General features: G+C 43.3%; 1 protein-coding gene across 2 annotated transcripts; it reads right to left on the bottom strand.

Annotated features, from left to right (window-relative positions):
- Positions 1-2557: 2557 nt before the first annotated feature.
- LOC139378778 (transcription intermediary factor 1-alpha-like) lies at positions 2558-18067 on the bottom strand. 2 transcript variants are annotated; one of them, XM_071121274.1, is made up of 17 exons: positions 17262-18067; positions 16989-17107; positions 14363-14510; positions 14051-14183; positions 12270-12386; positions 12027-12141; positions 11738-11884; positions 11447-11561; positions 10874-11307; positions 7589-7720; positions 7331-7457; positions 7147-7201; positions 6826-6958; positions 6315-6700; positions 5527-5734; positions 5183-5338; positions 2558-4745 (listed from the first exon to the last, which is right to left on the bottom strand). In XM_071121274.1, exons 1-17 carry the CDS (start codon positions 17548-17550, stop codon positions 4116-4118), a joined length of 3444 nt encoding a protein of 1147 aa, XP_070977375.1. In that variant the 5' UTR covers positions 17551-18067; the 3' UTR covers positions 2558-4115. The 2 variants fall into 2 exon arrangements, with proteins under 2 accessions (XP_070977375.1, XP_070977374.1); XM_071121273.1 differs by having other exon boundaries at positions 17253-17796.
- Positions 18068-18113: the final 46 nt, after the last annotated feature.

Below are 18113 nucleotides of genomic sequence, written 5' to 3'. Positions count from 1 at the left end.
GAGACATTGGCTTGAGGGGGCTAAACACCCGTTTTTTGAGCATGTGCTATGTGTCTATGTATACTGGGGAAAGTTGTCACATGTGAAGACTTGCCCCAAGGTCATTGAGACAACTTGCCCCAAACTGACATGTGTGCTAATGTTGGCTAAATCTCAAGGTTAGCTCGACATAGGACTGCAGCTAAAGTATCAAAATACACGTTATTGTCTCCTCTACTCAGTGCAAAATTATAATTTTGAACATTCATACCTAATAAAGTTTAATTGCATAAAATGTAAATTGCTGATTTTTTACTTTTGAAGGGGAAAAATAAGAAAATTGTGCTCACCTCAGATTAGTGTCTTTGACCACATGTGAACAGGAAGTTGACCATAGAACATGTAGTCACCTAAAGTAGCTATTTGATTTTTGAGATAGCGCCTCTAGTGTTGGAGTTATGAACAGTTTGACAATGTACCTCCCTCTCTCCTAATACCCACGTTCCCATTGCAATTGGAATATATTTTCTGATTAAAACAACTTGAAAATATATTTAAGATTACTTGAGTCTTTGAAAACCATTCTCTATTCTGGACCGCTGAGCGCTCCCGTCATGAAGGGGACAAAAGGAGAGAGTGAGTCGGCATATAGGGAGGTCAGACAGTTTCTGAGAATCTCATGTATTGCAGTGGTGTAGCAAAACAGTGCGAATAATCTTGCTTTGGGGTATGGGGGATTGTAGGGCGTCATCTATCTCACTGTTGGTTTATTAGCCGATGTGGTGTCCATTAAAAACTAAAATTAACGCATTCCACGATATCTATGATATACAATTAGTGGCTATAGAGATCAGTACACAGATATCAACTGAAGTAATGTACTCAAGATTTTGATTATATATCGTTTTACTACGTTTTCAGCATGTCTTGGTGCTACCCAATGCAAATTATTTTTTCGAAGGACCTACTATGTGCATGATATGTTTTATAGGCCTAATATATTACTATACTATATATTACTATAGCAGGCTAAAGACATGTCATTTAACGGTTTTCATCTTATTGCCAAACAAACCACTTTCAAACATAGGCCACCTGAGCATGTTCATCCTCACCAAAATAATTCCAGCATCCAAACAGTGCATTGTGCACTTGTGCTATTTGATCAATTGAAAGATACATTTTGTTACAAAACACCCAAAAGTGTAATGACATTCAATGATTGTAATTGGACCTACACTTTTGTAGCCTGAATGAATTCATACGTTTAGCTGACATAAATAACTTTTTTTTTTGTCACCGGAAAAAGGGTAGTGATATGGGACTGTCCCAAGATGAAAAGTGCAGCCACATGGGGATGTTTTTTTAAACCATGACACAGAGGTAGTGTTATTCATTTAATTTGGAATAAGCTTTTATTTGTATATATACCACTGTAGAAGTACAGATTGCATTTTAAACAAATAGGAGAATGGTTAAAATAGCATTATTTAGAGACCCCCCAACGTTTGACTTTGTTACATTCAGGGGGGCTCATGTCTCATAGGGGGCCTGAGACCCACCTGCCCCCTCTAATTCGTGCTCTGATGCTACCATTTCACTGATAGAGATATTTGAGTATACAAGGTTGCATGATGCTCTGGTTTAAACAAGAAGTCTGGCTGCCTTACAACAGTGACTTGATAGGAACTGAATGGTCTCCTATCTCTACTTCAAAGACACTTATCAAGGTTAAAGAAAACTAGCCTGACGACTCACAGTAAATTCTTCCGTTGCTCTGTCGTTTGCTACATACTTTAGTCTGAGGCTGCCATTATAGATGTGGTAAAGAGATCAATAGAACACAATTAAAACAATGGAAATGCCATGGAAACGCATGGGGAAAGATGCAATGACATGAACATTGTTTATATGTGTATTTCACACTATGCTGAGGTAAAAACTGAGTATATATGTGTATTTCACACTATGTTGGGGTAAAAATCTGAGTATAATGCTTGTATGGATGTCAACCCCAGTACATGTTCATGTCATTGTCACCAATCAACTCCATTAGAGTTAAAAACTACTTCGACTAACACCACTGATTTCTCTGCTAGCTACTGTACCACAATAGCCAGTGTTTATTTGCTTAAATCACTGAACACAACAGGAGTCTATTTGAGCCAAGCTTCAATTTGAGCCAGGCATTCATTTCGTTAATGCACACAGCTTTTGCTCATTTGAATATTTGTTTAATTCCAGAATTCACTTCCATCATTTTAATACATTTTCCCATTTCCTACAACTGTGTTATCATTTACTTTTGTCTTAGTATGCCTGTTAAAAAATATATTTTAAAAACATTTTATTTACAAAAGCATCATTCTCCTCTGACTGTGCATTTCCGGCGGTTCTTACTTTCGTCACTAGAAGGCGATCGGCTGATTTCTGGGGGTCTGTACTCCGGAAGTTGACTGTTTTTGGAAATTCCTGGTAACCTCTATTAACAATTCATGTAGACCCTGCATTTATTTGAAAGGGACATTTATTTGCTGAAATGTGGGCCATTACCCGGCTATTAAAACGGACAAGCGGCTATTTGAGACTCAGTGTTTAATTAAAGTTTTATTGTATGCTACCAGCTTATACCAACAGGAGTTAGCATTTAGCAGTCACGTCTAAACCTGAAAAGGGACTACTTCTAAACGTTATGCAGCGAAAACAGCCAAATCAGATTTTAGTAACCAGTGGGCCTGTTACAATACATCAATCATGACAGATTTGACGAATATCCACTTTGTTAGATCAGATTTGTTGAATGGGCACCAACCTGGTATCCTTCTTCTATCCCCCCCAGTCTGCTTTCCAGTGACCTCTTTACAGCATCTATTGAAGTCTTGTGGTGGGGATGAGGGGCGTTGTACAAAACAAAGTCTTCATCGATTGGATGATCTCTAACCAATCAGAGTATCGAAGTCAATTACACATTTTCTAACTGGCTCTGGCCCAACCCATCGGTCTCGGGACCAATCAGACGGCCCCGAATGTGTTCGCATTCGGTGAAGGGTTGGGGAGGTACTTAGATCCAGATTGATAGTGGAGAAGAAATTAACGTCCGTGGGTGTGGCGTAGTGTTCGGCAGACCAAGTCAGGGTAGCCAGGCAACAAGAAAACATGCAACAAGGAAAAGTGAGGGGAACAGTTTGGTTCTCTTTACATGCCAAAAAGCAAGCAGCACCATTCGAGAACACTGCACGTTCATTCTGAAAAAAATATTTACATTTTGCATCCCTGTAATCTAGTGAACAGTCTTAAAGGTAGACTTTGCGAAATGACATTGCCACCAGCAGCACATCAGATATTGAGATGAGTAGATGCTAGGCTTCGCCCTCACACAGTATCTGCTCATGTGCACAGTTGGCTTCACGGTAGCCAGGGCACCAAAACAGCAGAGAAGTTGAGCCTCACGCCCTTTGTTGTCGCTGAAATTGACCCTCGATGCAGTTTACTTTTTGCATCTGTTATATCGCCGAGTCTACCTTTCAGAATACCTCCTTCACAAAAATTCTGTACAAGAGTAGCCTATAATTTAACTAAATTATAACACAAACACAACTACACATAAAAATGTCTGTTAAAAATAATTGACCAGAGTTAAGATATGATGTAGGGCTATGGTTTTCATGTAGTTCGGTCTTTGCAGCTATTTTTCCTTTAGAGTTGGATAAATAAACTTACATTATTATAAATATACAGTATTATATGGCATTCATCTTTACAAAAGCCAACATGGAAAATTGCAGACAACTTATCAATAATGGACATTACTTGTGTTTTATGATTGTTATTGTAGAAAGTTAATCAGTTACACCATGACTAACTTCTCAATCTCAGCAGACAGAACAGTCTGTGCATTATTAGTTCATACATGTAGCTACATTGCTTTGTAACAAGACAAACATTTGTGCATTCATTGTCCATCTCTGTACCCCGTTATACATCCCGGGTTTCTCTGTTTTATTTATTATTATTGCAAATCATATCAGAACGTGTATGATGCAGCAAAGAGGTCTCCCTGTATTTTCAGACAACAGATCCTATAGATAATTCAAAAAGCTTTATCGTCCGTCCAATTTACAGTGGAAGAACAAGAATCATTCCTCTTCTGCTTTGTCTCTCACTTCTTCAGTCATCCCCTCATTTTCTGTGGCTAAGCCTGCAGCAGGGCTGGTGTCCTGGGAGTCAGCAGTGCTGGTGCCCTGGGAGTCAGGAGGGTTGTCTGGGGTATCCGAGAGGGGTTGGGGGGCCTCCTCGCAGGGAGGGTTGTCTGGAGTATCTGAGAGGGGTTGGGGAGCCTCCTTGCTGGAAAGGTTGGGAGATGATGCACCCCTTATTGATGGATCTACTGGTTCAGTAGCATCACAAGGTAGTGAGTCTTCTTTCACTGGAGAAGTCTCTTCCTCTTCCATGCTCTCTTCTAAAGGAGGTATCCCTTCTTCCTCCATCTCTCCTTCCACAAGATCCATCCCCTCTTCAGTTCCTTCTTTCTCCATAGAAGGCATCCCTTCTTCAACAGGTGTTAGGTCGTCCTCAACAGGGGGCATATCCCCTTCGTTAGGAGCCATCCCATCGTCTTCCATCCCTTCTTCCATCTCGTCCTCCACAGGGGGTATCATGCCCTCCTCTCTGCCCCCAGGGAAGCTCCTGTCTTGGTAGAGGAACTTCAGCTGCTCCTCAAAGTACTCCTCCAGGCTCAGTCCTGCACCTCCCACCTCAGTGTCTGCCTGTCAATGAAACAAAAAACTTTTATGAAGTCTTTTTACATCAGTAGTAGTCACAAAGTGCTTTACAGTTACCCGAGCTCAAAGACCAAGCAAAGCAGAAGCGAAAGCACTGTCGTAGGGAATAAAATAGGAAAACAAGCACATTACTGTATGCTATGTATATCTCTAATTAAACAAAACAGAAGTGTTGTGTCTTTGTCTGAATTCTGTTAACACATTTTGGGCTGGTTTCCCCAGACCTAAATTAACTCTTCAACTAGACATTGAGCATACTTTTAGTCCATTCTAAATAGGCTTAAATTGGGACTGGGAAACCAGGGCATATTCAGTTGTGGTCCAATGCAAAAAATATATTAAAAAATAATTATAGTGTGGTACGCAAACACAATAATCCATTCCAAGTTCGTCATATTGTGTGTCGTGTAGTCTTGCCGTACCTGGTAATACTTTGCACAGTTCCTGAATATGAGCCTGACATCCTTGACAAACTCCTCAGCACTGCAGTAACGCGGGCTCTCCTTAGATTCCAGCCTGCTCTTCACTATGGACAGGTCCATTGGAGTCTCAATCAGCTCCTTATACTCTGGGATTGACTGGACATATCAGATGGAGGAACCATCATTACTTAACTGTGATAAATTAACCAAAATGAATGGCATGGTGTTTGGGGATTGAGAGTTAAGACAATTTCTGATTCAATAGACAAAGTCGTATCGTATCGATTTAATTAAAACTACAGAGCAAAAACTTTCTATGGGGCAATTGGTAATTGCAGTCTTACCGACGGTGAGGCAGGCTCCTGGAAATCTGTACTGAACTCGTTGCAGTAGATGCAGAGCAACAGTCTCTCACATTTCCTTTTATCAACTGGAGGGAATCCCTCTGATCCTGGCTCCTCCTTCATGGCTGGCAATTCTACCTGGCTATCTGGGTTATACTCCATCTCAGGACTGGTCAGGTCACGACAGAACGAACAGAACCACTCACCACTGGAAACATAGGGGGGTTAGTGAATTCACAATATTGCAGTCTCTCAATATTGCAATAACCCCAGTTTATATTACAAAGTACTGCTAACTAAATCAACCTTCAGAGACAGCTGTATTACATTTTTAAATATTTATTTATTTATTTTGCCCTTTTTCTCCCAAATTTCATGGTATCCAATTGGTAGTAAGTCTTGTTCCATCGCTGCAACTCCCGTACGGACTCGGAGAGGCGAAGGTCGAGAGCCGTGCTTCCTCCGAAACACAACCCAGCGGGCATTGCGCCCGGCCCGCCACAGGAGCCGCTAGTGCGCGATGGGACAAGAACATCCCTGCAGTCCAAACCCTCCCCTTAACCGGACGACCCCGGGCCAATTGTGAGCCGCCCCATGGGTCTCCTGGTCGCGGCCGGCTGTGACAGAACCTGGACTCAAACCAGGATCTCTCAGCCAGCACTGCAATGCAGTACCTTAGACCACTGCGCCACTTGGGAGGCCCAGGTGTATTACATTTAACAGGCAGAGCAGGCAGGACGGTGCAGCTGTGAGTGGCACATAGACATTTAAAAGTAGGTGTTAATTACCTGGGAGACTCTCTAAGTGTAGGTATATGACAGTTCAGATGGAAGACTTTGGGACATCGGTCACAGCAGAGCAGTTCTCCCCCATTCTGACACACAGCGCACCAGTCTTCATTGGGGTCGTCTTCAGGGACACATGGGGCCTTTTCTGGGTCTGGTTGGGGGTCTGCCTCTAGCTCTACCTGGGTCTCTGGCTGGGTCTCTGGCTGGGGCTCCGGCTGGGGCTCCGGCTGGGGCTGGGGCTCCGGCTGGGGCTGGGGCTCCGGCTGGGGCTCCGGCTGGGGCTCCACCATGGGTGCTGGGAGAGATTGCTGCTGGGGCTGGGGCTTGGGCTGGATGCCTGTACTGCTGTCTGGCAGGCTGGCTGAGGCTCCAACACTAGACTGCACCTGGAGGATGGAAGAGAGACTAGGGAGATTCTATCATCTTTCATACATGATTGTATACAATATACCTCTTTCAAAGGCAAACGGAGATAGACACACAGAGTGTGTGTAAATGTAGTCATACATACAAAGCTGACTTCGTCATCGTCCTCTGGTTCGTCCTTGATGACGATGATTGGTCCGGGGGATGACCTTCGCCTCCGCTTAGCTGAGGAGGGGGGAGCCACCGCATTAGGCTCTGTGCGCTTCCAGGAAGCAGACCTTCAACACCGAACCACAGATATTACAACCAGGAACACATCAACCTAATGGTACAGATATTACAGCCAGGAACACATCAACCTAATGGTACAGATATTACAGCCAGGAACACATCCACCAAAAGGTACATAATGTGACCTTGGTGTGGGGTGTAAAGAGGACAGCACCCTGTGGTGTGGTTCACCTACCCTATGTTGGTTTCAGAGGAAGATTTGGACATGGGGGAATTCTGTCTTCCTTGTGCTGAGGAGAGAAAGAGAAAGGGGTTTTATTGAGAATAAATTATGATTGGGCATGAATAGCTAATTTAATTATATTTTATGTTTGTTTTACATGTAACAAATGAGGGAAGTGTGAGGGTGAAACGCCTACCATGTCTGTCTGGGAAGGCAGTAGCTAGGCTCGGAGCATAACTAGCTCTGGGGTTGGGCATGGATAATGATGATGAAGCTCCACTGGGGTCACTCCTCCTCAGTTGTGCGGCTTCCATCATGTTACGCTGAAAACAACCAGAGTATTATATTTCTCGTTTGTGTGTGTGTGGCAAATACACAACCATAGAGACATAAAATACATGTAAATATATTAAATAATGAGTTTCAGCTTCAGTTTACAGGAAACCGCATGTACCTGGTGTATAGAGGCTTGAGTGCTGATGGGTCCTGTGTTGGGAGGGGGTGCATGAGAGTAGCGAGAGGTACCCTGTAACACATCCATTGGTTTGGGAGGAAAGCTGGAGTTGTGGATGAGATCCCTCAGAGACTAGAATGGCACAAAAGTCAGAGGCAAGAATATTTCACAAGTCTTGCAATTTGTAGGCGAATTATGACAAAAAAAATGCTAACCAAGGATTACTACAGACAATAACACAACTCAGTAAAAATTAATGCCCTGAATATATTCTACCATGCCCAAAAATCTGCTCCTTTTATTCTTTGTCCCCAACTCTCTAGGCGACCAGTTTTGATAGCTTTTAGCCCTCATATTACTCCTCCTCTGTTCCGCGGGTGATGTGGAGGTAAACCCAGGCCCTGCATGTCCCCAGGCACCCTCATTCGTTGACTTCTGTGATCGAAAAAGCCTTGGTTTCATGCATGTCAACATCAGAAGCCTCCTCCCTAAGTTTGTTTTACTCACTGCTTTAGCACACTCTGCTAACCCTGATGTCCTTGCCGTGTCTGAATCCTGGCTTAGGAAGGCCACCAAAAATTCTGAGATTTCCATACCCAACTATAACATTTTCCATCAAGATAGAACTGCCAAAGGGGAGGAGTTGTGGTCTACTGCAGAGATGAACTGCAAAGTAATGTCATAGTTTCCAGGTCCATACCCAAACAGTTCGAACTACTAATTTAAAAAATTACTCTCTCCAGAAATAAGTCTCTCACTGTTGCCGCCTGCTACCGACCCCCCTCAGCTCCCAGCTGTGCCCTGGACCCCATTTGTGAATTGATCGCCCCCCATCTAGCTTCAGAGTTTGTTCTGTTAGGTGACCTAAACTGGGATATGCTTAACACGCCGGCACAAAAACCAGCACAAAAACATCCTGTGGCTGACTGCAATAGCATCGAATAGTCCCCGCGATATGCAACTGTTCAGGGAAGTCAGGAACCAATACACGCAGTCGGTCAGGAAAGCCAAGGCCAGCTTCTTCAGGCAGAAATTTGCATCCTGTAGCTCCAACACTAAAGTCCATGGAGAACAAGAGCACCTCCTCCCAGCTGCCCACTGCACTGAGGCTAGGTAACACGGTCACCACCGATAAATAAATGATTATCGAAAACTTCAACAAGCATTTCTCAACAGCTGGCCATGCCTTCCTCCTGGCTACTCCAACCTCGGCCAACAGCCCCCCCCCCCCCCCCACAGCTACTCGCCCAAGCCTCTCCAGGTTCTCCTTTACCCAAATCCAGATAGCAGATGTTCTGAAAGAGCTGCAAAACCTGGACCCGTACAAATCAGTTGGGCTGAAACTATCCGCTGCCATTGTCGCAACACCTATTACCAGCCTGTTCAACCTCTCTTTCATATCGTCTGAGATCCCCAAGGATTGGAAAGATGCCGCAGTCATCCCCCTCTTCAAAGGGGGAGACACCCTGGACCCAAACTGTTACAGACCTATATCCATCCTGCCCTGCCTATCTAAGGTCTTCGAAAGCCAAGTCAACAAACAGGTCACTGACCATCTCGAATTCCACCGTACCTTCTCCGCTGTGCAATCTGGTTTCTGAGCCGGTCACAGGTGCACCTCAGCCACGCTCAAGGTACTAAACAATATCATAACCGCCATCGATAAAAGACAGTACGGTGCAGCCGTCTTCATCGACCTGGCCAAGGCTTTCGACTCTGTCAATCACCATATTCTTATCGGCAGACTCAGTAGCCTCGGTTTTTCTAATGACTGCCTTGCCTGGTTCTCCAACTACTTTGCAGACAGAGTTCAGTGTGTCAAATCGGAGGGCATGTTGTCCGGTCCTCTGGCAGTCTCTATGGGGGTGCCACAGGGTTCAATTCTCGGGCCGACTCTTTTCTCTGTATATATCAATGATGTTGATTGCTGCGGGCGATTCCCTGATCCACCTCTACGCAGACGACACCATTCTGTATACTTCCGGCCCTTCCTTGGACACTGTGCTATCTAACCTCCAAATGAGCTTCAACGCCATACAACACTCCTTCCGTGGGCTCCACCTGCTCTTAAACGCTAGTAAAACCAAATGCATGCTTTTCAACCGTTCGCTGCCTGCACCCGCACGCCCGACTAGCATCACCACCCTGGATGGTTCCGACCTAGAATATGTGGACATCTATAAGTACCTAGGTGTCTGGCTAGATTGCAAACTCTCCTTCCAGACTCATATCAAACATCTCCAATCTAAAATCAAATCAAGAGTCAGCTTTTTATTCCGCAACAAAGCCTCCTTCACTCACGCCGCCAAACTTACCCTAGTAAAACTGACTATCCTACCGATCCTCGACGATGTCATCTACAAAATAGCTTCCAATACTCTACTCAGCAAACTGGATGCAGTTTATCACAGTGCCATCCGTTTTGCTACTAAAGCACCTTATACCACCCACCACTGCGACCTGTATGCTCTAGTCGGCTGGCCCTCGCTACATATTTGTCGCCAGACCAACTGGCTCCAGGTCATCTACAAGTCCATGCTAGGTAAAGCTCCGCCTTATCTCAGTTCACTGGTCACGATGGCAACACCCACCCGTAGCACGCGCTCCAGCAGGTGTATCTCACTGATCATCCCTAAAGCCAACACCTCATTTGGCCGCCTTTCGTTCCAGTTCTCTGCTGCCTGTGACTGGAACGAATTGCAAAAATCGCTCAAGTTGGAGACCTTTATCTCCCTCACCAACTTCAAACATCTGCTATCTGAGCAGCTAACCGATCGCTGCAGCTGTACATAGTCCACCCATACTGTTTATATTTATTTACTTTACTGCTCTTTTTTTGCACACCAGTATCTCTACATGACCATCTGATAATTTATCACTCAGCGTTATTCTGCAAAATTGTAATTATTCGCCTACCTCCTCATGCCTTTTGCACACAATGTATATAGACTCTTTTTTTTCTACTGTGTTATTGACTTGTTAATTGTTTACTCCATGTGTAACTGTGTTGTCTGTTCACACTGCTATGCTTTATCTTGGCCAGGTCGCAGTTGTAAATGAGAACTTGTTCTCAACTAGCCTACCTGGTTAAATAAAGGTGAAATAAAAAAAATAATCATAACTGGTGCCTTTGCATCAGCTTGTCTCCATTTTATCACAACTGAAATAGCATGTTCTCAGTGGCTCAGTCTCATTGTACACTGTCTGATAACAGCAAAGAGCAAATCTACAACTTAAAAAGGGATAAGGAATATATACATATTTTTTTAAGAATAACACAAATACCTGAGGAGGGAATCCTGCGTTTTGCAGCATAGAGGTGGGGCTCCTGGGGTTGGGATGGGTTTGGGGCCCGGGGGGTCCGTAACTCCGGCCCGGCTGTTGGATCTGGACCATGTTGGGGGGACCTTGCGACGGAGAACCCCCCTGGTGGGGCCTCTGTGGAGGGGGGCCCCCTGGCCCCGGGAGCTTCAGACCCTGCTGGTACCAGGACCAGTGGTTGGGAGGGGGCTGTCCAGCCCTGTTGGGGTGCTGGGCAAGCTTCTCTACCTGCAGCTGGAGCTGAGCCAGGGTGCTCCCACGCTGGTGTGCGGAGGAGCCTGGAGGGAAAGCCCCGGGAGGGCCCTCTCCTCTGGGGCCAGGGCCAGGCTGGCCAGGAGGGAAGCCCTGCTGCATGGAACTGGGCTGCCGACCAGGGATTCTCTCTACTGCCAAAGACCCTTAGGAAATACACAGAAACATGAAGAAAAAAAATCAACAATTCAACAAAAATTCAACAATGTCTGCATTTAACATCATGGGGATAATTTTGAATTATGCCTACAGTATCCGTCAGAACTGAAGTTTTAGCGTTCTTACCGAGATCGACATTTGAGGCCCAGAAACCGGAGCGACACTGGAAGCGGACTGAGCTCTGAGGGACGATGGATGCGTTACAGTTGGCCCTCATTAGGTAATGGATTTGGCAAAGAATCTGAAAGAAAAGGTTTATGAATCACTCAAATTGAAGTAGTCTAATGCTTTTGAAAATCACAAATTCAGTTTTCAATGTGCATTTCTACACAACTGTCTGAACAATTTAGGTCAACATTGGGATTAAAAGGTAGGCGAAAATAAATCCATCTCCCTAGTGAAAGTCATGGTTCCTACCAGTCTCTTGCAGTACAGGAGAGCTGTGCCACTGTGACTGGCTGTGGCCCACTTGGTGAAGTTGATGACGTGATCTAGATGTCTGGTCAGGTGGCTGACATCTTCTTGTTGTTTCTTTAGTCCGACCTCATGGTCCTTCGTCAGTGTCTGACACAACCACCATGATTAGCACAAAGCTACTTACAAATATGCTCACAAAGTGTGATTAGCGCCATGTCAGCAGAAGTGTACATTATTTTATTATGTGTTGGAATGACGTGATTGCTCATGTCCTGTTTAACAAGCATACCTCAAGTTGATTGACCAAGATTTTTCCCTTTCTGTTGATCTCCATGATCAAGTTGCAAATTGACTTCTTTATCTCATTGGTGACAGACTTGCGGTTTTCATCGACTTGCTGGAGTCTGAAAGAATAAAGATAGTAGAAAAGCAGGAAATTATGAGTTTGCCTGTAGTCAGTCATGCTATTGAACATGTCCATGTACATAACATATGAGTTTAGTTCGCATGTTTAGTGTATGTAATAAATTACCCATTGTTGATGCAATTGGACACTTCTTCTATGGCTTTCCTCTTCTCCTGTAGCTGATGCGTCATGTTTTCCAGGTGTTGCCTGTGGTTTCTGTAGGCGTCTTCAAGGAACTGGTAACTGGAGAGACAAGATATGCGGAGTGTAATGGGAAATTACTTGAGTAATTATTTTTCTGTATTTGATTTACTGGTGATATGGATTGATGTGTAAAAAACATGACAGTATGTGCTGGGAGACACAGACAGATGCGTTCCCTTGGTGAAGGGAAACAGGAGTTAACCACATATGTTTAAGTACCATATCTAATTAAGTCATGTTGCACCTGTTAGTCTATAATTATCTGTTGTAACAAATTTACTGAGTTAAAGCTCATATAAGGAAATCAGCCAATTAAAATAAATTAGGCCCTAATCTATGGATTTCATATGACTGGGCAGGGGGCAGAGCCAAAGGGAAATTGCTAGCTACCATCTGTACAAAGGGCTTTATTACAGGCAGAAATACTCCTCAGTTTCAGGTGAAGAAGCCGGATGCGGAGGTCCTGGGCTGGCGTGGTTACACGTGGTCTGTGGTTGTGAGGCCGGTTTGATTGACATACTGCCAAATTCTCTAAAACAACATTGGAGGCGTCTTATGGTAGAGAAATGAACATTCAATTCTCTGGCAACAACTCTGGTAGACATTCCTGCAGTCAGCATGCCAATTGCATGCGACATCTGTGGCATTGTGTTGTGTGACAAAACTGCACATTTTAGAGTTGTCTTTTATTGTCCCTAGGACAGGATGCACTGGTGTAATGATCACGCTGTTTAATCAGCTTCTTGATATGCCACACCTGTCAGGTGGATGGATTGTCTTGACAAAGGAGAAATGTTCACTAACAGGGATGTAAACAAATTTGTGCACCAAATTTGAGAGAAATAAGCTTTTTGTGCATATGGAAAATGTATGGTATCTTTTATTTCAGATCATGAAACGTGGGACCAACACTTTACATGTTACATTATATTTTTGTTAAGTATAAGTTGATGTTCCGACCTTTGAACTGTTTAACTGCTAGTATCAAATGTCTGCCCGTGTTGAATGTTATGGTTAAAGTTTGACTGAGCCTAGGGCACACTGATCATGTAATGTATCTATCTGAGAGACAGATTCTGTAGCAGTTGATGTGACTTCCTACAAGCCTCTTGGGCTGTGTTTACAGAACCTTCAGTGCTATGTGATTAATGAATAATTAGAGGTGTTCTCCCTGAATTCTTGTAATAAACCAGATGGATTTTTATTGATATTATCAACGACTGCTCTCCTTTTTGTTCACCTGAAAATTCCCACAGAGGATTAATACCAACACATGAAGCACAGGTACAAAAACAATACTTCAAAATATAGAACCAGTTTGAGCATAATATTGACTATTGAAGGTTTCAACCCAGGCCTCCGATAGCTAGGTCTCGTTACATTGAAGTCGTTTAGCAGATGCTCTTATCCAGAGCGACTTCCAGTTAATGCTAGCAGATACAGCATGCTAGCAGAAGCCCATAGACTTCCAGTCATTGCGCTTACACTAGTTAGCATTGGCTTGCGAAACTAACTTCCTTCCTTCATACTGGACACAGAGACATAAGAATTGTATCCACTAGTTCATCTGACTCTGGGTAAGTAGATAAGGGGCCTCATCGTCAAAATCCCAAAGTATCCCTTTAAGGTAGCTAAGCACGACAAAAGAGATTCTCTGACACTAACCTGGAAACATAAAGGGTGAATAAATAATGTGGTCATACTTGTGGTCTTTGTGCTTGAGCAGCTGACAGTCCCTGCATGTGAGACGGTCACAGGTCTCACAGAACAGTTTGAGGGGCTCCTGCTTGTGGATGTCACAGAACACTGGCTTCTGTGAGGACGCACCCACAGCCTCTGGAATAAGACAAGAATTTAGCATATAACAAAATAAATCACTATGCATTTACCTGTCTACACATTTGTGATTTGGTTTCATAGATTTTGTTGTACCTACCACCTTCCTTGGCCCTGGACATTATATTTTCTTACAGTATACAATTCAGAAAGCCACATATTTTCATAGAGTAGGCTACCTGGGGACATCTCTTCCTTCTGCCGTATAGTATGATCCCTGGTGAACTTGACCCTCTGGTGGGCCTCAATACACGTCACACACAGGAACTCCACACACTCCACACAGAACCCTGTGGCCTCGGTGTTGTCATCACAACTCATACACACCTGGAAATAGGGAAGGGAGAACATATGAGCAAGAACTGGCTTTTGCTTGAATCCATGATTTTAGTCCTATGCAAGGCAACGTTTCAGTGGTGACATGGTATACAGTGCCTTCAGAAAGTATTCACACTCAACTTTTTTCACATGTTGTTGTGTTACAGTCAATTTAAAATTGATTAAATAGAGATTTGTTGTCACTGGCTTACACACAATACGCCATAATGTCAAAGTGGTATTATGTGGTATTAAATTAGGTTAAATGTCTTGAGTCAGTAAGTATTAAATCTCTTGTTATGGCAAGCCTAAATAAGTTCAGAAGTAAAAATGTACTTAACATACGTTGCATGGACTGTTTAACATGTTTAACATGATTTTTGAATGAATTCCTCATCTCTGTACCCCACAACTATCTGTAAGGTCCCTCAGTTGAGCAGTAAATTTCAAACACAGATTAAACCACAAAAAAACAGGAAGGATTTCCAATGCCTTGCAAAGGGCACCTCTATTAGTAGATGGGTAAAAATAAAAAAAGCTGACATTGAATATCCCTTTGAGCATGGCAAAGGTATTATTTACACTTTTGCCTGTCAATACACCCCATCATTACAAAGGCACAGGTGTCTTTCCTAACTCAGTTGCCGGAGAGGAAGGAAACCACTCAGGGATTTCACCATGAGGCCGAAGGTGACTTCAAAAAACAGTTTGAGTTTAATTGCTGTGATAGGAGCTCTGACGATGGAGCAACATTGTAGTTCCGCCACAATACTAACCTAATAGACAAGAGTGAAAAGGAAGCCTGTAGAGAACAAAAATATTGCAAAACCTGCCTTCTGTTTGCAACAAGGCACTAAAGTAATACTGCAAAATATGTGGCAAAGCAATTAACATTTTGTCCTGAATACAAAGTGTTTTATTTGGGGCAAATCCAATACAACACATTACTAAGTACTACTCTCCATATGGTCATGCATAGTGGTGGTTTCACCATGTTATGGGTATGCTTGTTTTAGTTAAGGACTGGGAAGTTTTTCCAGGATAAAAAATAAACCGAGCTAAGCACAGGCAAAATCCTAGAGGGAAACCTGGTTCAGTCTGCTTTCCACCAGACACTGGGAGACTAATTCCCATTTCAGCAGGGCAATAACCTAAAACACTAGGACAAATCGACACTGGAGTTTCTTATCAATAAGACATTGAGTGCCGAGTTCAAGTTATTACTTAAATATGCTTGAAAATCTATGGCAAGACGTGAAAATGGTTGTCTAGCAATGATCAACAACCAATTTGACAGAGCTTGAAGAATTTTGAAAAGGATAATTGACAAATGTTGCACAATCCAGGTGTGGAAAGATCTTAGAGAGTTACCCAGAAAGACTCACAGGTGTAATTGCTGTTTCTACAAAGTATTGACTCAGGGCTGTGAATACTTATGTTGTCACCAAAGCCCCATCCATATACTACCCACCACTGCGACCTGTATGCTCTCGTTGTCTGGCCCTCACTACATATTCGGCACCAAACCCACGGCTCCAGGTCATCTATAAGTCTTTGCTAGGTAAAGCCCCACCATATCTCAGCTCACTGGTCACCATAGCAGCACCCACCCATAGCACGCGCTCCAGCAGGTATATTTCACTTGTCATCCCCAAAGCCAACACTTAGTCCAATGACTGGAATTAATTGCAAAAAAAAATCTGAAGCTGGAGTCTTATCTCTCTCTAAATTTAAGCTTCAGCTGTCAGAGCAGCTTACCGATCACTGTACCTGTACACAGCAAATCTGTAAATAGCACACCCAACTACCTCATCCCCATATTGTTACTTACCATCTTGCTATTTTGCACCCCAATATTTCTGTTCTCTACTTGCACATCATCATCATCATCATCATCATCTGCACATCTGCCATTCCAGTGTTTAATGCTACATTTTAATTATTTCGCCTTCATGGCCTATTTATGGCCTTACCTCCCTAATCTTCTACATTTGCACACACTGTACATAGAATTTTCTATTGTGTGATTGATTGTACGTTTGTTTATGTGAAACTCTGTTGTTTTTGTCGCACTGCTTTGTTTTATCTTGGCCAGGTCTTAGTTGTAAATGAGAACTTGTTCTCAACTGGCCTACCTGATTAAATGAAGGTGAAATAAATGAAAAATGTGAGTTTTGTATTTAATTTTGAATACATTTGTAACAACTTCTAAAAACATGTTTTCACTTTGTCATTATGGGGTATTGTGTGTAGATGGGTGAGAAAAAATATATTTAATCCATTTTGAATTCAGGCTGTAACATGACAAAATGTGGAATAAGTAAAGGGGTATGAATACTTTCTGAAGGCACGGTAAGTGTCCTGGGTCTCGGTCAGGAAGCACTTACTACCTGACCTTAACAGACAAGGATTCACCATCTGAAAAATGTTTTCCCCACTCGAGTGTACCATTTGTCACCCTTTTACTGGTAACCAATATTAACGCACCTGACTGGTTTTCTCCACTGTGCTGCTGGGAACCTCCACAGAGTCCTTCACAAAGAAGTTATCCAGCACCTCCACCTCCCAGCACTCTTGTCGACAAACTGGGCAGCGGATCACATTGACTGGAGCCAGGGGAATAACATACACAGGAATGAGTAAGGCATCTTCTAATATCAAGTTACAAAAGACATCTGCATTTTAATGAAAAGTTGCAATGATCATCCTGCACTTCAGTACAGTTATCAACTTCCCGATAAACAAACTGACGGATCTCACGTGGTTTCGAGTTGTCCGCTTGAAGTTGCGGGTCGCGACGTTGTTCAGTGTTGACTAAGTTCCTTGAAGGGGGTGGAAGACACTTCTTGCAGAAAGAGTGGAGGCATGGCAGAAGTTTCGGCTCTCGATTGTGGAAATTCAACTTACAGACAGGGCAAGTGTCCATGAGACCGATGCTACCTCCTAGCTGTTTCGCCCTCTCCTCTTCAACTGGCAAGCTCTCTGCCTCGTTTTCCACTATAATAACAAGGTCATCGTTGTCCACAGCAGCTTCTGGGCTCTCATCCATTGTCTCTGTTGTTGCTTTGTGCCTATTCAAGATGGACTTGAGTGCTTGGAAACCAGTCACTGTTAGCTAGCTAGCGGATACTAGCTAATGTTAGCTAGTCTCTCTGCAGTCTGTTACAGTCGAAATCAGTTGGGCATATATGCCTTGCTTGAGCAAAGTTCATGGTTCCTACATAATACTACCTCCCGAAATTAAACACAGTAATGGCAGGTTTGGCCAACATTAGTATACAATCACAAATTGAAAGTGCTAAACTCTGCGGTTGGGAAGCTAGATGGCTAACGTTAGCTAGATGACACAGTTGCTACCACGAAGGATGACGTAATTTAGTTATTAAATAGCTGCCTAGTGTCAATGAAACTGAACAATAGTAGAGGACACCGAATAGTAATTTTGTACAATAAACGTGCAATACAAACTTCTATCAATGGAAATTGCTAGCTACCATCTGTACAAGCAACATTCTTTCCCCCAAAAAAAACACACACGGAGTGCCCAGCATGCACTCTGATATTTTATGGTACAGCGACCATTTCAGGCCAAAATAGCTTGTGAACTTCGAA

Source organism: Oncorhynchus clarkii, chromosome 21, assembly GCF_045791955.1.
Source record: "Oncorhynchus clarkii lewisi isolate Uvic-CL-2024 chromosome 21, UVic_Ocla_1.0, whole genome shotgun sequence".
Taxonomy (NCBI): domain Eukaryota; kingdom Metazoa; phylum Chordata; class Actinopteri; order Salmoniformes; family Salmonidae; genus Oncorhynchus; species Oncorhynchus clarkii.
Note: the sequence above shows the minus strand (reverse complement) of the source record. Positions and strands in the feature narration are given on the sequence as shown.

Excerpts from the sequence above, each read along its gene's own strand:
- LOC139378778 (XM_071121273.1), bottom strand. The coding sequence starts at position 17,550 with ATGGATGAGAGCCCAGAAGCTGCTGTGGACAACGATGACCTTGTTATT. Across the intron at positions 14,511-16,988 it reads CAGTGGAGAAAACCAGTCAG|GTGTGTATGAGTTGTGATGA; the intron begins GTGCGTTAATAT and ends CCCTATTTCCAG. Across the intron at positions 7,721-10,873 it reads ACGCAGGATTCCCTCCTCAG|TCTCTGAGGGATCTCATCCA; the intron begins GTATTTGTGTTA and ends GTGCCATTCTAG.